This window comes from Athene noctua, chromosome 1 (assembly GCF_965140245.1).
Source record: "Athene noctua chromosome 1, bAthNoc1.hap1.1, whole genome shotgun sequence".
In the NCBI taxonomy this organism is placed as follows: Eukaryota; Metazoa; Chordata; class Aves; order Strigiformes; family Strigidae; genus Athene; species Athene noctua.
Window position 1 is genome coordinate 125908755 of NC_134037.1, and position 25706 is coordinate 125934460.

Genomic DNA, 25706 nt, shown 5'->3' on the forward strand with positions numbered 1-25706 from the left:
AAATTCTCATTTGGAAATGCCTTTCATCCCATGTGTAGGCAACAAGATCTTAAAGTAAGACCAAAACTAAATAATACCAAAACCAGCTGCAACGCTACTAAGTAGTTGGCTTATTGGTTGGTCAGCTCATCATGAACTGCTTCCCAAACTAGTTTGGTGACATTGTCCATGTCTTACACCTCCTCTTGAACAAGAAACCTAGTTTTCCATCTCTGCTGGAGGACATGGCGATGCAAAAATCTTAAAAAAAAAAAGGTAAAAAGAAGGAGTAGCACAAATGAAATTTCTGTCTTGCTAGTGGTGACAGAAAATACAGCCAACAAGATAGGAGGGAGAAGGTGTGAGAGGGTGCAAGATCTAGAACAATGGCTCTGCTTCTCCACGGTTCTTGTTGCACCCGATGATCTGGGCATAGAGGGCTACTGAAGGTTGTCGGGTACTTGCAACTACCAGCATGTGAGTTATTAGCTTTGGTCCTATTTTAAGTTCCTAAAGCCACAGAGTTCTGCCCGGAGGGTGGGACAACGGGTTCATCTGCTCCTTGACGGAGCCAGCGCAGGGTGGCAGAGTCATCCAGAGTCATCCAGGCACGGTGAAAGGGAAATTGCCCACAGGAAGGACACTTGGGCCAGCCTGAGGCGCAGCAAGACCTTCTGTGGCAGGCCACTGGCTTCCTGCAGGACCTCCCCAACCCCAGCGACTGTCCCGTGGGGCCAGGAGGCTCTGTGGGTTCAGGTGCTGACCTGGGCATAGCCAGGTGTGGGGGCAGTTTCCAGGAGGGCCCTAGATGACCATATGCCCTTTGCCTGTCACCCCATGGCCCCCGCAGTCTTCTGCAAACCCCACAATATCGGTGACGTGTGAGGGGAGTGAACCTCACCCCAGGGCCCCGTGGGATGCACCTGGCCTCCCGCCTCCCCACAGCAGCCATGGGTGACACTGCGGAGCACGGTGACAGACACAGCAAGGCGCTCCTTGCACCCTCCCGCTTGCTCTCTCCCCCCTGCAGGGTGCAAACGGGGTCGCGCTTGCCCTGGGAGGCTGCAGGGCGGCCGGTGGGGGATGCGACGAGGCCACGGAGGGCGGGACTGGCAGCTCCACCCAGCAGGGCAGGGCGGGCAGGGATGGGGGGCTGCCTCGACGGGGCAGGCAGGGCTGGGGGCAGGCAAAGCGTGGACGAGGACTGTCCCGGGCAAGGCAGGGCAGGGCTGGGGGCTGCCTTGGGCAGGGCGGGCAGGGCTGCTGGGGGTGGGTCCGCAACCAGCCCTGCCTTTCAAAGTCCCTGAGCTCCGAGGAGGAAATCGGGGAATATTTCCAGCAGCAGCAGCAGCAGCAGCAGCAGCAGCAGGAGATCTGAAGCTGCCACCGCCGAAGAAGGGACGGCGGGTTTCTCCCTGGCCGCGCCGCGCCGCGGAGGGATGCAGAGAGCGGGGAGGCTGCCAGCGGGGCGGGCCAGCTGAGCGCATCCCCGGGCTGCTCGGTGAGTGTGTGTGTGCGCGCTCCCTCCATCCTTCCCTCCCTCCCTCCCTCCCTTCTCCCTCCCTCCCTCCCTCCCTCCCTCCCTCCCTCCCGCCCGCCCGCCCGCCGCCGCGCCGCAGCCGCGCACCGGCGCTCCGCCACCCGCCCCGCCGCGATGCCGAGCCGCTGCTGAGCCGGCCCCGGCGCCGCCGGCTCCTGCCCCACGCCAGGTAGGGCCGCGATCGACCGGTCCCCGACCCGGCCCCCACCCTGCCCAGCGAGGCGGGTCCCCCGCCCCCCGACACCGGCTTCTGCCCCGGGGGGACCCCAGTGCCGGGGGAAGGATGGGGGAAGGGGCCCGGAGCCGGTGGGGAGGCGGGAGTAGGATGCTCTCCCCCGCCCCGGGAACGCCTCTTGCAACCCAGCCGCGGCACCTTTAGGCAGGCGGTGGGGCTCGCCCCCCGCCCCCCGCCGGCTAATCGCGACATGTCGCGACGGGAGGCGCGGCTGCGGCGGGGGTCTGCCTCCCCCCCAGGCCAAGGGCCGGGCGTTGCCTGGCATGTGGGGCCGGAGGGCGGGGGGCTGGAGCAAACCGCCTCCCCCTGGGGGGCTTCCGCGCATCTTCCCCGGTGCGCGGCGGCGGGGGCGCGGTGCCTCCGCCCGGCGCGGGTGTCGGTGCCTCCAGGCAGGGCTGCTTTGCCTCCAGCCCCGGGGAGTTCTGCCTTGAAACCCCAGGTTTCCGGGGTGAGCGGTCGGAGGCACCTGCAGCCACGATGAAATTCCCATTTTCGTCTCGCTCAGCGTGTGTTGTTAAGGGCCGGCATTAAGCAGCGCTCATCGCGTAGGCTTTGTCTAGGTGGAAGCGTGGCTGGAGCTCTTCCGTCAGCTCGAGTTTAATTCTTTAATCGTAGCCTTGTTGCTTCCCTCCCTGCCAAGCCGTGCAAAGCAACCCCATATTCACCTCCGTCTCCAGGGTGAAAGCAAGCTACCAAAATGTTGTAGAAACGCAGCAAGCACTAGGGAGAACTCAAGTCTGAAGATGAAAGCTGTAGTAAAACCACAGGGTCACAGGCATGTGGGTGCGAGTGTGTGATTTCAGGGCTCCTCTTTGCTTGCGCATCACGGGAAGCTGTTCCTCCAGTCCAGACGTTGGAAATCCGCAAGTCAGGTGATGGAAACGGGGACTGAGAGAAGCTGGGGTTCTCCGTCCGCTCTCCCAACACCTGCCTAGGCATTCGTGTGCTTCTTCTCACCACCACAAAGAGAAGAAAGAGGTGCGCTTTTATTTAGAGAAGGGATGCTGGGACACTTGCATGTCGATGTGACGATGGCAGCTGGGGAAAAAGAGCTGTGCTGTATGGGTTCAGCTGTGGTGGTGGACATCACCAAAGAGAGGCATTTTTGTTCCCTTGCGTGCATCTGATAAATGTTTTTTTCTCTCCTTTGCCTTCCGACTGGTTCTTCAATAGCAGCTTTGCCCCTTTTCCGGTGGAGGCGTTTAGCCCAAACAGGGAAATCATCTAGCATTTCTAGAGCCATAACCTACCAGCCAAGCCATGAACCTCCACCACTGTCTCCCTAGGAAAGTTGATGAATTGACCGACTCCTTGTACCCCACCAGCTCTGTTTCTCTGGAGGCATAAACAACTCCTAAGCCAGTGCTGGGGAGCCGCAAAGATTCCTCTGTACCAGAGATTTGTTCAAGATATTTGGGGAGATTGGGTGTACTCTTTATGCCTAGCATCCCTGGATGCCAATACCAAGTAGCACAGTTTTAAGCTGATGAAACTTTGCTTGCTTCTTTCTTCCCCACTTCTACTAAGCTTTTTGTCATCTTTTGGCCGGGAATTGCTCCTGAGACTTAAATATTCCCTGTCCTCCAGCTGCCCAGGCTGCACCTAGTCTCCACAGCCATATTAGGCACAGCCATTCCTCCGCCTCTTTGGGCCCTTGGTAGTGTTGTGATCTGCTCAGGGCTTTCAGTGGTTGCAATTTTCCAGCATTGCATCTAGGACAGAATTTGGTTTTCTGCTGTGTTTTCAGGAGGATACAGTCCTGCTGCCTTAACCAGGGAAAAGCCACTGTTCCCCAGCATCCTAGTGCAACTCAGATCCTATAATAAAGCCCAGTGTCCCCCAAAGCATGAGCATCACTGGACAACCAGCCAACAGGTTTGTCGTAGACAACCCAAATGGTGTGTGATACTGGCTCTCCCTGCGACCGGTAGGGTGAACAAGCTGGAGCTCTGTTCAAGCTCAGGGTACCATGATCTGCATGTGCTCCCGGCTCATGGAAATTGGTGCTGCAGCTGTGCAGATTTTGGCTGCACCTGCGTCTGCTGCAGGGTGCTCAGGATGCTGTGCCATCGGGACTCTGGCATCTAATATGGTCTGAGCTCACTGACCGGTCTTTCCCTTGCCAAGGGCGTGAGTGGTATCTCTTCAAGCTACTTGCAGGAAGCTTGTAGGAACTTGGATTTCTTTGCTATCTCTATCCCTCTGGTGATTTTAGCTGAAATTGGGGGGGGGGGGGGGGGGGAGCGATGTGAACAGACAGACATGGAAACTGTATTTCATATGCCTGGCTTCCTAAGGGAACCTGGCTACAAATAGAAGTGAGATTTGCTGCTGCAAAGAGCTCCTGGGGAGACAGAGACGGTGGGGGACGCTGGGGAGGAGCAAGGGGTGGTTAACCTCACTTTTGAGATAGGCAACCGAGGCCCGGCACACACCTGGGCTTAGACTCCTTCCTGAGATCTGGTGGTCTGAAAATTGGGCATCTGCTCTGCACTAGCATTCAGCTTCCTCCAGAGTCAGCAGTGCAAGAGCTGTACCTCTGGACAGTGACTCTCTGGGTAGGTGCCACTACCCTTCCCCAGCCAGGGCTAGGCACCTAGCTGATGGATGGAGTGTGCCAGGGTGGGCCTCCAGCCTCAACTAACCTGCCCAGCTCCTGTCTACGACTGTGTCCAAATCCTCCCGGGTCCATGACCTGCGTTTGCCTCAGCCTTTCCCCACACACATTGCCAGGGACGTCTCCCACCTCTTTGTCCCTGGATGGGTGCAGGGTGCTGGGGCTGGAGATTTGTTTCTGCTCCCTTTGAAGCTTTCTGCTCCTTCCTCGCACACAGCCCAGGAGAGCATCCCGCTGCACAGGGGACCCCCACACAACTACAAAGCCAGCGTGAAAAGGGGCCTGGAGGCAAGAGCAGACACAGGCAGACAGAGGGAGAGCAACAAGCCTGCTAACTTCTCTCTCCTGGCCCCTGTGGGGCATCTCTGGGCAGATGATTGCTCCCCAGGCTACCTAGGAGCCTCAGACTTATTAGAAGTGTTTTATTCTCCCAATACTCACAGGAAGGGATCTTCCCATTTTACAGAGGGAGACACAGAGCACAGGAGGTGAAGGGCTGCCCTGAGAACACAGAGGGAGTCTGTCAGCAAGGCAGCCTCAAAGCCAGCTCGTGGAGACGTGGTAGCTAGCACTGTGCTCAAATCAGCAAGGTAGATCCACAGGCAGAGGAAGGCATTAACGGCCCAGGAGGAGTAATGGGAAAGAGCTTGGTGCTGCATGATAGAGACCCGATGCTGCTTTGATAGAAAAGCAGGTGGTGGGGATAGAGAAATGATCTGGAGAGAGCAGCGAGTAGGAGGAGAGTTGTTAATAAAAAAAGAAAGAAGAAAAGAAAAAATACAACCTGGAAAGAAAGGTAGTGTTTCTCCCTTGCTTCTCATTTCCTGGCATTTTCTTTGCTGACCTTGAATCATAGGGGAAAGGGACGACTTGCCACTTTGTCTCCGTAGGTTGAAAACCAAGGCTGGAATCTTTCTGACAAACACTTCCAAGCTCAGCCTCTATAAGCTGCCCCCAAATTCTTCCAGTCTGTCTGAAATTTTTATATTGGGATTGTTTTATTTTCTCTATTTATCTGTTTATTTTGGAAAGTGGCTGGGGAGATTGTGGGAGGAGATTGGATGCTTCATTGAAGAGATAGGATACTTGGAAAAGTCAGTTGCAGACTGATAGTTCTTCTAACTTTTTAATGTCCTTTACAGAAAACAGAGTGGCCTGATGTGTATTTTACTTGATTGGCTTCATGGAGGGCTTGTGCCTCTGACTATATTTGGAAAGGTTTTGATGGGGTTTTGTACTGATGCAATCTGGATGTTGATGGCCTGCAAATCATTTTCCTGATGTGGAGATCTGGAGGGTCATGGACAGGGGATGCCAACAGGCTGTTCCTGTTTTGGAGTGGCAGAGCTGGGTGGAAGGGAGAAGGAGCTGGGCAGAGCTGGAGCAGGGCAGTGAGCCAAGGGTTTTCCAGGCTGTGTTCAAAGTGCTGTCACACTGTGCAGCCCTGAGTGGCAACACAGTATTTGGACATAGCAGCCTTCCGCTACAGGTCCAGATGTACAGCCAGTGTGGAAATTGAGTCCTTCTCCTCCTTTGGTGGGTAAAAATTAATAGCTGGCAGGGGCTACTTTTTACCAAAGCCACGCCATGGTCCAGCATTAAGATCAGAAGTGAAGCCAGTGGAGCCTGTGGCTGCCTAGATAAATCTCCAAGCATCCTCCTGTACCTTGCAGGGCTGTTGGCATCCGTTCTGTGTCTTTCAGCTGTAGGAAGCTGGACTTAGGCTCTTGACTGATTTACTGATTGGTGGCAAGAGACCAGACGATTTGTTTGGACTTTTTTTTTGTTTTTTTTTTCCTACAGTCACGTCTTCTCCCCGTACAGGCTTTGCTCAAGCTGCCGTGCTGTGAAGCAGATTGCTGCTTTCAGTGAGGCAGAGGTGAACAGTCTTCAGCGTGGCCAGGAAGGGTCAGCCGGAGAGGAGAGGTTTGCTAGCCCTCCAGAGATGGGGCAGTGGGTTGATACCCACTCATGTCCCACCCGCGGAGGCAAGCTGTGCAGTGCTTTCACCAGGGAAGGCTGGTTATTGCTTGCAGTAGACTTGTAAGTGTTGCTCTCCTGCAAGAAAAACTGGGAAAAGGGTGCAGTGCCTGGGAGACTTCAGGGTAGGAGCATAGGACACATAACTTGAAACAGCCATTTTTGCTGGAGCAGGGGGCACTTGTTGGCTGAGAGAGCCTGTCCTCTCATTTGGGGCCTTTTTGGGGGTTGCTGTCTTTTCACCAGGGGCACTGACAGTGGAGTGAGTAGCTGGCTTGCTTTGAGGCTCTGTTTCTATATCTTGCGGGCTAGCTGTGTCTTGCAGTAGCTGCTAGCTTCCTCTTTGTCAAAGCTTTTGACCCCTCTGCCTGAAGAGACACCGTCTTCCTCCTGACCCTGACTCCAGCAAAGGGGGTTTTGAGCTGCCTTCCCTGTCTTCCTGCAGCAGTGCACTCTGACTAACAAAAGCTCCCCTCTGTCTAGCTCTGACCACAGGATGTGGAAGGGCTGGCGGGGAGTCCCCATGGTGTTGGTACATGCTCCTGGTTGTGTCCCCACAGCGCGTCGAAAAGCAGCCGCTGTCGTGTGAAGAGCAAACTTCTTACTGCCCCCCAGCAAGCAACCATCATCACCCTGTGGGGAGAGAGTGCTGCTCCCACCTCCCGTACACCAGTGACATGGCTGTGGGGACACTCTCTCCCATACAAGCTGTCAGTAAATTTACAGTAATGATGTTTATTGCGAAGCCGATGTCACAGTGGGGTAGGCACTGTCAGGTAGCGTCGGTGGTGGCTGTAGTGGTGTGGACGCTGCTGTGTTACAGCTGCTCTGCACAAGTTTTCTGTCGAATGCTGGGAGAAAAATTCCACATGGAAAGTCTCTCACTCTCTTTTATGGCCACTCATTCTTTGTGAGCCCAGGCCATTCCCTTCCTTGCCCGTTCCTTCTCTAACGCAACTGGGCTAGCAGTGGTTTTTCAGTACTCTGAAAAATAATGGTGCTACCGGCTTGTTGCAGATAAACCTGTGTATGATACAAAGGTGTAGGAAAACAACTGGAAGTCTTACAGGGGGTATTTGAAGAGCGAAGTGCCCAAATGGAGATGGGACTTTTGAGAGGCTGCTGCAAAGGAAAAGCTGTGCTTTGCTGAAACGCAGAGCAGCTTTCGGGCTCACTTTGCATGCAGCAACCAGCCATTCTGAAGGAGCACTGCTGCCAGGGAAAGGTCAGAGCAGAGTCTAAAAGGCTGTTTTCTCCCCATCTGGCAGCTCCTGAGCTGGGGGGCTGGAGCACAGGCTGGCAGCAGGAGCTCTCTCCTACCAGTTTGCAAAACCTAGTGCTCCCATGCCCAGCAGGGAGGCAAATATCTCTGCAACGCTCCTAGCCCTGCTGTGGGCAACAACTGCCCTTCTGGTGTTTCACACCAGAGGTTGGAATAAAGGCTGGACCGACATCCCTTGGCTGGGAGCTGCATCTAAACTGAGCTTGCCTTGAAGGGACCATGCAGCCTCTTGCAGGCTTCCCTCCATAACTGTGCAAACCCAACTGCTAGCACCCTGGGGGAGCTTGTCCTCGAAGGGAGGGGGCACAGCTGCGACTTCAGGAAAGCTTAAGTTGGGGTCTGGCTCTCCTGGTTAGCTCCAGCTCCACCTGAAAGCTCTCAGGCAGCCAGTTCCAGGGAGCCCCAGGACAGCTCTGCTGCCTTGGTGGTAAAAAAGGCTCTGGGTGCTGCCCAGCAGGGCAGGGTTGTGCTGGCCTGGAGCGGGGTTTGAGGATCTTCACCACATGCGTATGGCCAGCACGGAGCCTGAGAGCAGCTTGTGCCCCTGCCCGGTGCTGCAGTGGTAAATCTGACCTGGGAGGCGCCGGGGGAGCGAGGCCAAGGCCCGGAGCACCGCAGCAGGCAAGGTTTGCCGGGGCTGCTAACTGGCGTGCTGTGAATCAGCTACTGCATTTGCTTTTATTGTTGATGGCCGGGATGGGAAATGCAATTGAGACACCTTCATGAAAAGCTAACAGAGTTGGGTTTGGAGGGAGGGCTGGCATTCTGATAGCCTTGCTTCTCGTTAAAGAATAATACGAATTATTTGTCTGAGACTATTCCTATCGCTGTGCCTGCAGCAGTGTGCTGACCATGGGTCGAGACCCATACAAATACAGAGCAGGAGGGTCTCTGGGGACCAAGCTGTTTACTTTGGACTGTACAAATAAAGAAATGCTGCTAATTTTATAGCAGCTGCTTCTCAGAGATATTTTGAGTGTCAGGCTCTGATTGTGTGTCTGTAACCAACATGCTGTGGCCAAGCATTTTCTAGCCCTCCGTAATTCCTGAGTCTAGTTAATAACACTCACTGTGAATTGGTTCAAGTAGGAAAGCTGGTGAGGGTATGTGAATCTTGATGACTGCACCTCAGAATGCTGGAGAAGGTCCAACACAGAGTTGGGGGATGCCACTGCCACTCAAAGAAGGGTCCTGGCACATTGCCAAGGCTGGGGGATTTTTCTTCCAGCGCTCCAGCCTGAACCCTCCATCTGAAATCTCCAGAAAAAGTTGCTCTTATCTTCTGCCATCTGAGGGAAAAATGTTATTTGTACATGGAGAACTGGATGGGAAGGCCAGAAAGATGGATTGCTCGTCACCTTTTTTCCTCCCATTTAACATAATAGGGGACTTGATTTAAAAAAATAAAAACAAACCAAAGCCAACTTATATTAGAAAGTTTGAAAGGGAAGAACATGGCAAACAAAGTTCGAGTGACTTATTAATCTGATTTAGTCTTTCTTCTGGCTGAGACTTCCAGTGCTCTAATGTTTTTAAAACAGTAAAGTTGGTCCAAAGTGTGATGGGAGTCTCCTATTTTTATGACCTAAATCAGTGACCCAAAGCATAATATTTTCTCTAGAACCATCTGCTTCCTCTTCTTGCCAAGGGGATTTCACAATGCCTGGTTGCTCTGAATAATTGTACATGTGCGAGGATATGACCTGCCACAGGGAGAAAATAAACTGAGCAAGGGCAGGTGGATGCTCTTGAGTTTTTTGTTGAAACTACTACACTTTAGAAAGAGACAGTGAAGAACCATGCAACTGAGTAATATTTTATGCCCACATTAAATGTTTTTTAAGCCTACGTATTTTAAAAAACCTCCAAAACTACACTTAGGAGCTATCTGGGATAAAGAGAGTAGATAGCAAGTCAGCCTGTGTTTTGACAGCCCCTTTATCAAATGTCTCTGAGAGTTGATTTGGAGCAGTGTGAAACACAGGAGTACAGATGTTGGGTGACTAATTCATGCTTAAGCTAAACTTCAGTGACCGTGAAGGCACGTCTGTTTCAACTTAGCTGTCCACCAAATGGCCTGCAACAAGGTACTCTTCTGTACAAGCAATAGGTTTTCAGGTTTTTATTTCCGATTTGTAAGTGGTGGCTACAGCCTGCATTCTGGGAAGGAGAAGGTCCCCAGGGACTGCGATCAGGGGAGCAATGTTCAGGGCTTCTGATTCCAGCAGTAAGAGCTTTTCGTAGCATTAGCAGGATTTCCAACGCAAACAACTCCTTTCTTTTAAATCTGTCTTCGTACACACTTGTTTTTTCTTCTTCATCTTATCTGTTCTTATCACCCAGCTCTCTGACTTGTTCAATTCCTGCTCTGTGTATCTTTTTTTTTTCTTAATTAAAAATGGGGGGGGGGGGGGGGAGGGGGGGGCAGACCAACAGTTCCTGGTGAGGAAATGCCATTTATATAAAATTTGATAATTCCCTGTATTATTTTTCCAGCCCAGTAATCCTACTACAGCATCCTTAAATAAAAGCAAATGGAGGAGAGGGCTTTGATCCACCATTACAATGTCTCTTTGTGGAGCAGATCCTGTAACGTGGGTGCAGGATGGCACCCATTGTTTCCTCCAGCCAGTTCTTGACTTGCGTGCAGCTCTGTCCCTGCAAAACATGCCCCTTCCCTAATGAGGAGGGGGGAGTTTCTGTGTCATGGAGGATAAGGAGATGAGTGGTGGTGACCAGGTACTTTCCTTCAAGGAGGTGTGTCCCCGTTTAAGAGGGTGAATGCTTCTCCCCGCCTGCCTCGCTGTACTTTCGCAGTCAGCAGTGCAGCATGTGTAGCCTGCTGTGAGAGCCAGCCTGGTTCCCAGCTGTGCTGTGAAACAAGCCCTCTTTCGGGAGGCAGAGGGGAGGTGTGCTTAGCCGTCCTGCCTGGGACACGGTCACTGTGGCTGGGCCACAGCTGGGATGCTGTCACCAGATGCAGCCTTGAGCATGGTCTGTGTCTCCCAGCACACGCAGCTGGGCAGCTCTCCGGCCTGCCGTGGTGTTTACTGGAGGCCAGGCAGATGGCAACTGGTAGGGTGAGACCTGCCAGGCGTTGCAGAGGCTGGACTTACTTTGGGAGGCGTTGGCTTGTGTCCCATCTCTGATATGAGCCTAGGAATACCATCCTTCTCTTAGAAGTTGAAACCTTTCATGGCTAGGCTCTTTTTCTTTTTTTTTTTTCTTCTTTCTGGAGTGTGGTATTTTTATGGGCAAAACCCGTTCTGCCTTTTGTATTCGCCAGCAAAGTAAAGGTATTGCTGTACTCATTTTCCTCTCCTCATAGAAACATTTTTAAGTACCATGTGATTCAATTAACTTGGAATGGAGAAGTGTAGTATGGCTAAGACTCTCCTTGAGGAGAAAATGTAGCTCTAATAACTAGAAATCTGGCTTGTATTGGCTAATAAAATTGAGAATGTAACACTGAGCGTGCTCAGGTTTTTGCACTACTTAAGGGCATCTGTTCTTTTGGTTTATGCACTGTTAACTAACTGCAAACCTCTTTAACAGCTCCTCTGCACTGCTAGAAAATCCTGAGGCAGGACAAGGGCAAGTACTGCTGTCATGCCTGATGACTAACGTTGTAAACGGAGTGAGAAAGGCCCTTGAAGGGGAAAGGCCCTTGAAGGGGAAGCCGTCAAAGCTGGCAAAGCTGGCCTAGTGGGAAGAGAGTGCAGGGACAGGTTTCCTCTCCAAGCGTGCCAGGAGAGCCAGGCTTGGATGCATGTGGGGCTCTTCCAAGTTTGGGAAGGTGCAAAGTAAGCCAAAGGAATGGCTCCAAAATCATTAATGAAAGACTGCCCTTCTGGTGCACCTAATGACAAGTTGCTGTTACGAATAAGGTTTTGCCAGGGTTTGAGCTCACTTTGTGCAGATTTCTGATGTGGAGTAGATGCCTGGGAGGACTGTGAGCAAGAAAAGGCTGTGAAATACATAGTTTATGGGGATTAAAGATGGCAGGTATAAAGCTATTTTTAAGAAATGATGGGGTCATAGTAGATTTCTGTGTGCTCTCCTGCTCTTTCCCTGAACTCCAGTGACCGAGTGCACTGTAATTTTGAAATGGTGTTATAAATGATCGCATCCAAATTTAGTTATAAACAAAATTTCCAATTTATTAACTAAATAAAGATAAGCAAAACCAGCGCTGGACGGACCGGGAGCCCCTGCTCTACCTGGCCCGCACTGACCGGTTTCCCTCCTCAGTATTTATTCTCTCTCTTCTCATACATAGTTATACCCTTTAATACATATTCATAGGATTTCCGGGAAAAGGGTGGGTTTATGGAGAGCTGCCTCGCACATGCTCTCTTTGTCTGTTGGGGTCTTTTTCTCCCCTCTCTGGTGGTCGTGGGATGAAGTAAACGCTCTTCCTCGGCCTGCCCTTTTGGTGACCCCGAACTTTGAGCATGCCTCTTACAAACAACTTCTTCTTGGGCCGGGATAACTGTAAACAACACTTAACAGAACCAGTTGGACCGGCCCATTAGAACACGGGGTCAGGATGGCTTTGCAAAAAACAAAGAGCTATTTACACATTATGTCACCCTGCCCCCTCGAACCTGCAGTTAGACAAAAACGGTTCAGTCAAAAATACATATAAAAAGAGCAATATTTTAAACTTATTTTACACTGTGCAAAACCATATGCTGAGGTAGGTGAAAATAGACTAAAAAGTCCTAACATTATTTTATAATAACACGAACCATGTAAACTGATTTCACAAATGGGAAACACTTCTGCCAGCCAGGAAGCAGAATGATGGGCTTTAATTAGATGAGAAACCAGAAAATTAAATTGAACAAACAGGCCTTCAGCAAAGAGAAAGTGCCATTAAACTTAGTAGCTAAAAAGGGTAGGTGCTAACCTGCTGGTAGCATCTGAATCTGCCCTTGTTCAGATAACCGAATGAGATGATGTGTACATGGAAAACTGCAGCAATCATAACACAAATCGGCTCATCAGATGGGTCTTCTTGAGTAACCGGGTGATTTGATTATATATTTGGAGAAGATGGGAAATAAACAGGGTGTAGAGGAAAATCTGTTCTCTCTGGTAGGCCTCACTTAATGCATCTTTCCTTTTGTCTCTGTAGGTTGAGGACGTTTGGGGCCTGTTTGGTGGCAGTGGCCATGTCGCGGGCAACTCACCTACCCACCTTCCCGGTGAGCTTCCAGCTCCTGAGTGTGGTGCCGGTGTTGCTCTTCCCTGCAGACAGCACACATGCGGAGAGCCCCCGTGAATTGCCCGTGAACGACACCGAGGAGTGCACTGGCTCATACATCTGCAAAAAGGGTGTGATTTTACCAATATGGGAACCCCAAAACCCCTCATTTGGTGACAGAATTGCTCGGGCAACAGTGTATTTTGTCGCAATGGTGTATATGTTCCCGGGAGTATCTATCGTTGCCGATCGCTTCATGTCCTCCATCGAAGTCATTACATGCCAGGAGCGGGAAATAACCATCAAGAAGCCCAGCGGTGAGACTAGCAAAACCACAGTGAGAATCTGGAATGAGACTGTTTCCAACCTCACACTGATGGCCTTGGGCTCATCTGCCCCTGAGATCCTCCTGTCTGTTATTGAAGTCTGTGGCCGTGGCTTCACGGCAGGGGACTTGGGGCCAAGCACAATTGTGGGGAGTGCTGCGTTTAACATGTTTGTCATCACTGCAATCTGCGTTTACGTTGTTCCAGATGGAGAGATAGGGAAGATCAAGCACTTGCGAGTGTTTGTTGTTACAGCGGCCTGGAGCATCTTTGCCTACACTTGGCTTTACGTTATTTTTCTGTGTCTTCTCCTGGGATTGTGGAGGTTTGGGAAGGCTTGCTCACCTTCTTCTTCTTCTTCCCAATGTGTGTGGTATTTGCCTGGATAGCTGACAGGAGGCTTTTATTTTCCAAGTATGTCTACAAGAAATACCGAGCTGGCAAGCAGAGAGGCATGATCATTGAGCATGAGAGTGACAGGCCCTCCTCCAAAGCTGATATCGAGATGGATGGAAAGGTTGCAAATTCTCATGTGGAGAACTTGGTGTTGGAGGTGGATGAGAAAGACCAGGACGATAAGGAAGCCAGGAGGGAAATGGCTCGGATCCTTAAGGAGCTGAAACAAAAGCACCCCGACAAGGAAATTGAACAGCTTATAGAGTTGGCCGATTACCAAGTCCTGAGCCAGCAGCAGAAGAGCAGGGCCGTTTACCGCATTCAGGCCACTCGACTCATGACGGGAGCTGGCAACATCTTGAAGAGATATGCTGCAGACCAGGCCCGCAAAGCTGTCAGCATGCATGAGGTCAACAGTGAGGTGGCAGAAAATGATCCCATCAGCAAGCTCTACTTTGAGCAGGGTACCTACCAGTGTCTGGAGAACTGTGGCACTGTCGCCCTGACCATCATCCGCTGGGGAGGCGACTTGACCAAAACGTGTACGTTGACTTCCGGACAGAGGATGGGACGGCCAATGCCGGCTCTGACTATGAGTTCACTGAAGGGACAGTGGTCTTCAAGCCTGGCGAAACCCAGAAGGAAATCCGTGTTGGCATAATCGATGATGACATATTTGAGGAGGATGAGAACTTCCTGGTCCATCTCAGCAATGTCCACGTGAGCACTGAGGCCTCAGATGAGGGCATTCCTGAGGTCGGTCGTGTCTCAACACTTGCCTGCCTGGGATCACCATCTACTGCCACCATCACGATCTTTGACGATGACCACGCTGGCATCTTCACCTTTGAGGAGCCAGTAACACATGTCAGTGAAAGTGTAGGGACCGTGGAAGTGAAAGTGTTGCGAACCTCTGGTGCACGAGGAAGTGTTATTGTGCCCTACAAAACCACTGAAGGCTCAGCCAAAGGTGGAAGAGAGGACTTTGAAGACACTTGTGGGGAGCTGGAGTTCCAGAACGATGAGATAGTGTAAGTGAGGGTTTTATTTGTTACTTACAGTCTCTGGTTCTCCTGAAATTAAATGCATACGGCTCCCAGAGCTGCACTGGAAGTGTTTGGGTGCCAGCATGTTGCAGTAAGCCACAGATGGCCTTATATGCTTTGGGGAGCCTGAAATGCTATGTTTCTGCCTCGCTAACAGAGCAGAGTGATGCCTTCTCAGGGGCACTCCACCCTTCCAGCAGCAGGGAGGTGGGACGGGTTTGTGAGCTCAGCCTCCCGCACCCTACCATGCACCGAGCAGATTTCTAAAGCCTCAGCTGTACAGTGCAGCAGAGAACAAAACCGCGCTGGCTGTTACCACCCAGTCACAAGCACCTGTCTTGAGAAGGGCCTAAACTGAGTATGTGAGTTGTGGTACCTGCTTCCCCTTGCCTGTTGAGGGTCAGGTAATCTGGGACTGGGCCACAGCCTGTTGCACTGATGCTCTGTTCAGGGCTTTGGTGAAGGTGTCTTCACCTCCTCCTCTTCCAAAGGCTGCAGGCCTGGGTCATTGTCTGATGCATGTCCTGAAAAAGTATTGCAAAGCAGAGAAGCCTCGTGGTTAGGATGCAACTGCAGCCACATTCGGCTGCTTGCAGATAAAAAAGGCTGAAAGCTGTTGGAGGCTACTCCTGAGTGTTGCTAGGTGAATGGTGGAAAAATGATTAGTGCTTTAGCCTTGTTTATTACATTATGTGGAGAACATAAATTAGCCCAGTAAATCGTAGTAGAAAACATCTATCTTTGGGTATGTCATGAAGACGTTTTCTTGCCCAGTTGGTGCTCTGGGAGGAGCAAGGGTTGTGAGTTGCGTTGGTCCACAGTGAAGTCTGAGTCTGTAGATCACTCCCTGAGAACTGTATGGAACTTGGAGCAGTCACTTGATAAAGGACACTGCTGTGTCAGAGGAGAGCCAAATGTTGGCTTCGGTGTTGCAGATCACACAACTGGTCTCTTAGGAGCTGAGACAGACCCATGCTGAGTGCTGAGAGCGGGCCTTACGTTCTGTCTGTTACTTGTATTTGCTCCATGTGCACAGGCAGAATGAAGCAAACGGGAATCGTAAAACTTTTTGAAGTAGTGGAAAAGAAAAAAGGGATTTGTAGTTCTCAGAGTATTCGACCAGTTGGGGTTTTGACTTCTCAGGAAAATCTGAGCAAGAACTTCACAGCTCCAGCAATCTGGAGGCCAGAACATGCATGTTGCTCACACAAGGGTTGAGAGCACACAACATGCCCTTGTTCCTGGCTCCTGAATGATAAGTGTAGTAGAGAGGAATGCAATTATTTGTTTGGGTTTTTTTCATTTGGGGAGAAGCAGGGAGTTGTCTGCAGAGATGCAATGAACTAGGCTATAAGGATATCCCCCAAAGGCTCTTTACATATTAACCAGGTCACTCAGCACTAGCAAAACTTGGGCTACTGACAGGAAGACTTTGACGTTTGATCTCAGTTCCCCTAGGATGTGACATGTTTTCATGGCAGACCAAACACGTGGCTGCAGGCTCTGCGGCCATGTTCAGAAGGGCTTGGGCTTCCCCTTTGTCTTGGATCCACCGCTCTGGTCAGGACCTCTGTGCTGTCCTTCATCAAAGACAGGTAGTGCCACCTGTGTCTGCAGTGCCTGTTGGTGTCAGTCTGTGCTGTGGGGTGTTGCAGTGGGACGGCAGTGCCTTCTCCCTGGCCTTGTGCCAAGGCCTGCTGAGCCTCTGCCTACTGCCTCTGCTGGTGGCCTTTCCTCCACTCAGCTATTCACTGCTTTCACTATTTTGCCAACAGCCCAGTAACCAAGGGGTGTGCTGGAAACAGGCTGACCGCGTCCTGTCAGAGCTGCTGCCTGGCCTCCTGGGCCATGCTAGTGTGCCCTCCCCACATCAGCAAGCCTCCTCCTTCCTTTTCTTACTGGCTGTCAGCACGTGCACAGCAAGAAAGAAACAGGGGAAAATGGATTTTCTAAATCGAGTGTGGTTTCTTTCTGTGCAGACACCAGGGCATTGCTATCATATCTCTGTTGCCTTTAAACTCTCTCTCCCTGGAATCGCAGGGAGGGACGGTACGTGGGAAGCACCACTTTAGGAGTTCGCAGCCTAGTACAGTTGAGGGCCTGGGGAATGGGGTGGGAGGAGGTGGCGACTGCAGGGCCATGGTTGACCAAGAGTCTTGCTCCATTGAGGTGGGAGAGGGCATACATTCTTCCTTATTTTTCTGAGAGAAAGATGAAACTGATTGTACAAATTGCAGTCTGTTCATGTTATTCGTGTGCCTGAAAGGCAGTAAGTATTCGTCTAAAACTCAGCTGCTACAGTCCATGTTCAGGTGTTGGATTGTACAATCCGACTTGCAGAAGATTTCCTGCAGGTCCGTGTTTGCCTGGGCACAAGTTTAGGACAGCTCTGCAGCACAAAGTCAGTGTGGTCCTGAAGCTGAGGTGCTGCTTACAGGCATCCTTCCTTGAAAGAATTTGCTGGATGTACTAGCACACTATGTGGATTATAGAGCTAAAGCCTGTTTGCTATGCCATTGTTTGTTAGTGCTGTGCTTCAGCTAAATCACAGCTATGTAGAATGGTGCAACTGGCCAGCAGATTTGATTCAATAAAGTTCTAAAACTTCACATTTTCCCGTGCTCTGGTGGCCAAGAGATGGCTTTGGTGCCCTTCCTGAAGGTCTTTAGTGCCTCTTCAGCTCTGCCATTCCAGGCTTTATTAATCAGCTTCATAAAATTGAGTAAGATGTGTTTTCCTGGGGCACTAACAACAAAGGTAGGGCAGTGGAGGGGGACACAGAGATGAAAGAAAACTGTGTACGACAGTGTAAGTCTGTTATTAGAGGCCTGACTTGCTGGTAAGTCCCAGTAAAATTAGAAAGCGCTGGGAGGGCCCTGATCTTCTGGAGACCTTCCTGCAGTTCCCAAAAGGCCCAGTTACGTAACATAATGTTTGTTTGCAGCGTCCAGAGACACTTCCTCATTTTGCAGTCTGTTGATATCCCCTTTCCCAGAACTTACAAAATAGCTGTGTAACTGCTGAAACCATGCTACTCCTGTGCATTTAAACAAAGATCTCGTTTTGATGCAACCAAAAACGATGTACGATGGAGAAGAAGTTGGTCCTCCTCTGGAACATTTTATCTCAGTACTGTTTGGTAGCCTCTTGGAGTGATGTTTTGGTGCTCCTTGCTCCTGAAGCACAGCTTGTGTGCTCAGTGGGTGCACGTTGGCAAGTGAAAGAAACAGCATTTAAATGTTTTGCAAAGGGGTTAGCTGGGTTTGCATGACAGCTTGTTCCAAGCTGTCTGGGAAAGCTAGATGTCTGACTCGGGACTCAGCAAGGTCCGTCTCAGTGATGCTGCATGGGTACCTGGGGCTCTGAGACATCAGTGTAGGACAGGGTGCTATGATTTAAAGTGTAAAGAGGGAGCCTTCCCACTGGGGCCATCCTCAGCAAGGTGATTCCAGCCTTGTCTTGCATCTCCATTAATGATTAAAGCTTTCTTGATGAGAACATGGAGAAGATGTGGGGTTGCAGGCTCTTCCTGCCTACCCGTCTACCCCAGCTACTGTGATCATAGAAGAGGTTACTGGTTCATCTAGCAAGTGTATTTTTATCTCCTGATCAAATGCCAAATACTTCAAAAGAAGTACAGCCTCCCATCTTAAAGGAGGAAGCAATCCTTCCACCAGCTGATGGGATCGCCTCTCCTTGCTGTCTTGAAACATCAGGAGGGGCACCTCTTCCAGATGCGACTGCAAAGCGATAGGAAAAGTGTGTGTTCTTTCATGTTCAAAAAGCAGTAGTTTTTCTAGAGATAGCATTGCAACTAGAGATCTGTAACAATCTGCGTTCCAGATGTCTGCACCCACACCCCCCCAAAAAAGTTTTTACTGAGTTAGTAAGTCAGCGAGGAAGATGGTATACACAATCATATGGATAACTGATTACACTGGTATTTCACCTATGCAGTTATACCTGTAAGTGCATGGAGAATCTTATGTCCATAGATCTTGCTGATCATAACATACAGTTTAGCTGGTTTTACAAAAGGTGTCTGCTGCAAGTTTAGGAACTGATACTCTTGGTCCACTGAATTTGACTTGTCCAAGACAGCTTTGGAATTTCTCTGGAAGCATAAATCTAAGAGCCAAATTGTAACAGGTACACGTCAGCTAAATTCTCAAATATTTTAGGAAAAGTGTCCTCAGAGACCACATAGCCCCCCTCCCAAGAGCCCTTAAAAAATGTCAATGTCAGTAGATCGTGGCAGAGGGGGAACCAAGTGGTAAGTTCCCCTTTTCTTTCTCAAAAAACATTGGGTGAGGTATTTCTAAAGAAACAGCAAAAATAAAATCTACTCAGCCCTGAGACCTCTCTAGCTCAGTTTTGCCTCCGTGTCCTGCAGCTTCAGAGAAAAAAAAATGAAACCTCCAGCATCGTCAGCCTCGCAGTAGGATGCAGTGGAAGAGCGGAGAGTCTTCTGATGTGGCAGAAAGGCCGCCATAAGCCAGACTGAAGCTGAAGCGAACAAATGATCCCCTTTTCACATTTCGTTGTTGAACATATTCTCTCTCTCTTTGTCCGTCCCGCTTTGTTTGCGTGGGTCAGTGTGCATCCCCTCCCTCACAAGCCCTGGTTTGTGCAGGATTAATGTCTGGAGGCACAGTGTGAGATATCATAACAGACCAAACAAAGGTTAAACTCTTGTTCAACCTGCTTCCAGTGTCCAGCTTGGTTTTTAGAGCATGTTTTCCCCCCTCGCCACTGGCGGCCTCACCTGGCCCAGTGGAACTTGCAGGCAGTTCAGATACGGCCACCAGGATCTAGGTCTTGGGTCCATCTTATGGAAGGTGGCCCTGGCCATGGCCCACAGCAGGGAGCTGAGCACGTGTTGCGCCAGGCTGGGGCATGGTGTGGGTGTCTGTTTCCGTTTCCAGGGGAGTTTTGGAGAGGAGAAGTTCCCTAGGACTGAAATGTGTCATTGCTTTGGGTCCTGAAAGTTCCCTAGGACTGAAATGTGTCATTGCTTTGGGTCGTCCTCTCTTCAGGGGGGAAGATATAACAGGGTGAGTTGTCTTTTCTTTTTCTCCTCTTCACTCACACAATGTTTAGTCTTTCCTAAACACTCCTAAAAAGTGAGCCTTATTATCTCCCAGTCATGTGGATCTCTCTTAAACTGCTGTGCTCTTGCCTTGGTTGCACTGGACAATCCCCCCATTTCTGTTAGGAGACAGCAAGGAGATAAGACCACGTGGTGTTCGCAGACCTTCCCCCTTCTCCTGTGCCCAAGTGCCCACTGGCACTTGCAGTTGCCCTGTGCACACAGACTGGCCACCGAGTGACACAGACATGATGTGTACTGAAAAAAATCATTCCCAAGTACCATGCTGGGTCTCAAGCCTGCAAAGCGCATACTCGCAGCTGTGTCTCCGTGTCTCGTGGCTTGATCTGGTCCTCTCCTCCCCAGAGCAAGACCAGCATGTCTGCTCCTGTGCCATGTCATCGTTGTGTTGTGGGACAAGTCCTGCCCGTAGCTTGCTTGGGGAGGGTGGGTACGGAATGCAGTCTGAGCCATTTGCCCAAATAAATGATGAAATCTAGGAACTTGATTTGATGATGTCCCCTGTGGAGGGGATTAGGCAGTGAGGTTGTGTTACTGGATGAAGCAAGTTGTGCCAGCACATCACTGGGGGGAATGGGGGGAGAAGGGTGAGGACAAGAGTGGTTAGCTCTCACTGAAGAGCTGACACAGTTTTTGTCCTTGAAAAACCAGTGTTTCCTTATTTGTAATGAGCTGTTGTTGCCAATTTACTGCTGCCAGCTGCATCTCTGTGGTTGATTAAGGGAGCTTGGATCTTAAATATGTAATAACTCTCTGAAAACCATTGAGAGGCAGTTAATAGCTTCATCAGGGCCTGTGTACACATCCACTGTGCTCCTTTATGAACAGGCTACCTATTAAATGCATTGTAGTAATTTATAAACCACAGAATCTAGGCTTGTTTTAAGAAATTAAAGCAGCAGCCCTAGTGAAGCTTGTTACAGTGAGAATGAGTTATTTTGGACGGAAGCATGGTCTGCAGCTCCTTGCTGGGGAGATGAGAGTCGGGGTTAGGAGAAGCCCCGTCCCCCCTTTTCTTTGCCTGGCATGTGCTTGAGCACTGCTGGCAGCAGCATTAGCACCAGCTGTGATATGCAGGTCTTGTCAACAGAGCAGGGATCTGTCCCTCTCCAGCCTGTGTGCACAGGATCCTTTACTGTGGCAAATCCTTGAGCATGGAGATGTAAATAGCTGTGCACAGGACCACAAGGCAAGTGCTGAGTTGAAGCTGAGCATCTGCCTTGGGAATAGACTTCTTTCCTCTGACACTTTACCCCCAGGTTTGACCTGAGTGGATGGCACTCAGTTTTCATCGGGCAGCAGAGCTGCATTTGTGGGCTTAAAACAAGGGTGATATAGAACAAAAAGCAGGCAGCTGACCACAGCCAGCATCTGTGCAGATGGGCAGAGAAACATCTGCTGTCATCCAAAGACAGAGAGGAGAAGCTGGACCTGGCAGACAGCTGGCTGAGTCAGAAACAGACCCTCCCCGGGGGCAGCGGCTGGGCCCAGAGGCATCATCCCATATGCTGCAGGCAGATGGAGTGCTATCGGCAGACTCCCTGCCAGTGGGGAGATGTGATGTCACTCTGCCCTTGGCAGGCCGGTGTACCAGAGCTGATCCACAGTCTTCCATGTCTGGATCTGCCTTGTGTGTGTCCCTACTGGCTTTGCTCACATCAGGGACAAAATTGCATGTTCACTAGCAAGGACATGCACAATACTGCCATGCAAGGGGAAAGATACCTGTGCTGTGCCTTGTCTCTGCTCCTTCCGCTGTTCTCCAGCACCACAGGACAGCTGTGTTAGCTTAACCTTCATAGTCTGGTCTTGCTGAACCACCTGTATTTCTACAGTACTCTCAGATGAGGAGCTTTGATTAAAAGTTAGTCTTTCACAGCCACAGTGTTTGCGATGGCTGGGTGCATGGCCTAGCTGCACCGGTACTAGTGGGTATGTTCTCTGCTTTGCAGTCTCAGGCATGGTTGGAGTTAAAGTCAGCCCTCTCCAAGTCATAAATGCCATTTAGCCTGAGGACATCTTGGATATCAAAAACAGTACTAATGATGTTTCTGACACTGGCATTGGAGGCGTTGCGCTGGTTTCCAAGAATGGCAGTGCTGGATGCTGGGTGACAACAAATAATAACAGCATTCTCTGTTTTAAAAATACCATAGCGTTAAGAGAGAAAATATTCCCACTGTTGTGCAAGTAAGAGGGTGACCAGCATGTGCCTCTTCCATCCAGACCCTACGTGGTTCCATTTCCATAGTGTCAGGAAATGGAACCTTCCTACATAATCAAAGTAACGATAAAACGTTTCTGGCAATGAGAAATAAAGCAATAACGAAGAATGGGAGCACAGACTGGATTCCCCCTGAACAGGGTGCTGGAAGGAGAGAGATGGAGCTGATGGCACACACCTGCCCCATCAGAGCGATGTCCTTTCCAGGGGAAGGTCCTCTGAGTGCACATGCTCTCAGATGGCAGAGGACAGGGATGGAGATGGGCTGAGTGGAGTCCAGGGCAGAGATACTACCTTTCAGTCTTTTCTAGTGGTTTAAATTTTATGGCATTGTCGTCAGGAAGCTTCTTTGCTCTTTGGCGTGTTTTAGGGATTCCTCCGGTTATTTGCTCCTGTTACGACACTGGTGTGCGGTAGTCACACACTGCGCTATTTTGGGGTCATGTGGTGTGGCTCTAATTTAACCATGGGCCCAGTACACTGAGGAGAGCCTTGTCCCAGAGGCCAGATGCACTGCCACCAGGGTGGCAAAGCTGTTGTCTCGCTGGCTGGGGGGTAAGAAGGGCATGAAGTTTCTTGCTGGGTCTGGAACAAAACCAAAAAAAGGACGGATTTTCCCCGAGTTATTTTCCAAACTCTGTTGCTTGACTCCAGGAGAACAAAACAGTTCTATGTCGAGCCTTTGCGAACAAATAGGAGTAGAAATATATCTATCCGTTAAAGTGCTCATCAGCCCCTCAAACTGCCCAGGCAGCCTCAGCTTTACAGTGCTAATGGCTCAGCTCCTCAGCCTGGGCAGGTGTTTCCCCTGCCTGCCCCTTCTCCCTGGCACTCCCCTGCTGTCTCTGTGCCACTCCTGTGGCCTTGGGTCTGCCAGCCTGTGACCCAAGATCTTACCCATGCAGCCTGAGCGCTTCTCTCACCAGTGTTGTGACAGATGACTTATCCTGGCAAGCCCTTAGATATGGGCAAGAAACATGCCTGTCTGGAGACTGTGGACATTGTGCTTCGAGGAGCCTTGTTGCGTCCTTGGCCACAGCCCTCCTTTCCCTCCTGGCAATGCCGTCCTACAGCCCGAGCTCTGCTGTCCTAACACTGCACAGCTCTCACATGAATATGCAGCCCTGTCGTAGCATTTGAGACAGGAAAAAAAGTCTGTTCTGCAGGGAGTCTGGAATAAGTAGAACTGCAGTGAGCAGGGAGAGACACACCGGTTTCATCGAGAACAGGAGGCTGGATCTGAGATGAAACCTGTTGCTTTGGCTCAAACAGGTTTTACCTGGCACCAGAGTCTTCACAGGGCTTTGTATTTGCTTAGTGCAGGAGATTTGCGTTCACACTTTAGGTTTGGTTATTGAAATTTATGTTCCTCCTAGCGACTGGCTATGTGATGGGACCTAAGAGGGTAAGGTATGACTCCTACGTAGGGTAAAAATAATATAAATGACATCGGTATTAATGCCCCAGGCACAAATGATCCTACCACAGGGGAAAGGGAGGGAAGTGTAACAGGAGACTTACCTGACTTGTGAGCTCTCCAGTGACCTGGAACTCAGAAAGAATCATCCAAAACCCTGAAAATGGGTCAGTTTAGTAGGGAGGGTTGTAACAGAGCAGAGTGGGAGTGTTGGGTCAGAGTCAGGCTGAACACGAACTGGATGGGAATTAGAGGGGAGGGACATGTCCTGTCCATGCCTCAGCAATGCAGAGTGAGAAGGGGAAGGGAGCTGAACAACAGATTGCATCAAGAGGCAGGTCCCTCTGTGGACGTCTGTGTTCACGAGGCCTGCGGGTGTAGGACAGAGATAATGTAACCTACCTGTCCTTGGACCCAGCGAGCATACTGAAATCTAGCTTTGTGCTGTTAGAGAATGCCTGAGGGGCTCGTAGAGCTGCTAGCAGTCCTCCTGGAAGGTTTCCTGGGCAATAGGTGAGATCTGCAGGCAAGCTTGGGACTTGTCTTCAAAGGCAGCTCAGCCAGATCAGGTCTGCTTCTGTACCTGAAAGAGCCTAGAATAAATCAACACGTTATTTGTAAGTGCCTCGGAGTTAACAAGGATATGAATAACAGCCAGCATATATTTGTCAAGAACAAATCTTATGGAGCCAACCTAATTTCATTTTATGCCAGCCTTTTGGGTAAGGGAGAAGCATTGGTTGTCGTATCACTCAACTTCAGAAGGGCTTTTAATGTTGCTTTGTTCGGTACTGTCATAAGGAAGCAGTGGCTAAATGGGCCACTGGGGTGATGGGGTCAAACTTGTCTGGAAAGAGAAATGTGGCACTGGATGGGGGTGCAGAGGTGTTTAGCCGGTGCTTGTCCTGAACTGGAGCTTGTTGGGTGTGGAAAAGAGAAGTTTGGTGGTGAAACTTGCAGCTAGAAAGAGTGGAGAGGCTGGAAGTGTTCTTGAAGGTAGAATAGAGATTTACAGAGATGAGCTGGGAAATAGCCTGAGAAGAAGCAAGACACTGTCAAGTGCTTGTGCAAGGATAGTCATAAGTACAAAATCAAGTGGGAGGGGAACAACTGAGTCAGGAGGTGCCAGTGTGAGCCAGCAGCCAAATCCGAGCTCACGTCATGCTCTTGCAGTGAATGAGACAGACATCGTCCTGAAGATATTAATGAGGAGTGCAGCCATCCTTGTGCTCTCTCTGCCCAGCTGTGTCCAGCTCTGAGCACTCAACTCCAGAAGAAGTTGAGAGGAGTTGGAAAGCACGGAAAGCGACTGGTGGTCTGAGAAATGTCACGCAAGTTGAAAGACTGAGAACTGGGACTGTTTAATTTAGAAAGACACAGGTGTAGAGGTCTAAGCCTTGAGCTATGTAAAGGGTAATAAAAGTTCTCTGTGTCTGCAGGGTCTCAAGGAAGCAACAGAGGCAATTCAGATTAGACAGGAGGGAAAATTTCCTCCTAGACTGGTCCTCAGGAGTAGCATGGGTGAACTCTGTCAACAGCAGAGGACAGCTTAGACACACTGCTCAAAAATTTACTGAAGATATTGGATGTATTGGCTCTTTTAGAACAGGATTGGGTCAGATGAGGTCTTGGGAACTCTTCCTCTCTTGTTGTTATGTGCTGGCCAGGCAAAAGCATTCATCATGTGAGTTGCACTTCAGTCGGGTGGCCTCTGTCCTGCATGGTCTTCTGCTGCGAATGTGTGATGGGGTAGCATGCAAAGCAACCTACAGATGGAGCAGAAAGACCAAATGCGTACAGACACATGCCACTTTCAGAGCTTCCCTGTGGCCACCTGATCTGGGCTCTTTGCTCACAATGAATTCTGGGACAGGGACAGTGCTCACCTGCTGTCTGTCTCCTGTGCTAGTAATTAGATGCAATCCAGGCTTCCCTGCAAGGAGAGCCCTGTCCCCATGGGGGAAGAAGCAAGGCTGCACAGATTAAGGAAGCTAATTAGAAGGGAAGGAGCATCGGTACTGAAGCCCCGACAGTAAATCTAGATAAGGGAGCAGTATTTAATTATATACAATTAAAACACTGCATCTCAGCCCCCTGAGAACTGGCAGTCTTGGAAAGCCCCCACAAAGGTGCTAGTGAACAGATCTGAAGGCAGCAGGGGGCTAAGGGCTGTGCTTATTAAACTTCACCTGGGAAACACATCTGAAGAGAAGAGCTAGGCCAATTCCCTTGGAATCCACCAGCTCCTTTATTTCTATGTGGTGTCCTCCCTCTCCCAGAGCAGGTAATGGGAACCCAAAGCTCTGTCACCGAAAGGTGGATTGCTCCGGTTTTCCATGCAGCTG

At 50.4% G+C, this 25706-nt stretch overlaps 1 protein-coding gene across 1 annotated transcript in view; it reads left to right on the plus strand.

Annotated features, from left to right (window-relative positions):
• The first annotated feature begins 1288 nt into the window (after positions 1 to 1288).
• The window catches only part of LOC141966450 (sodium/calcium exchanger 1-like), a 29408-nt gene continuing 4990 nt past the window's right edge, over positions 1289 to 25706 (plus strand). Inside the window, 4 exon segments of the mRNA XM_074919226.1 lie at positions 1289 to 1480; positions 12774 to 13462; positions 13465 to 14103; positions 14106 to 14595. Of these exon segments, the coding sequence (XP_074775327.1) occupies positions 12811 to 13462; positions 13465 to 14103; positions 14106 to 14595 (1781 nt within the window). The 5' untranslated portion in view covers positions 1289 to 1480; positions 12774 to 12810.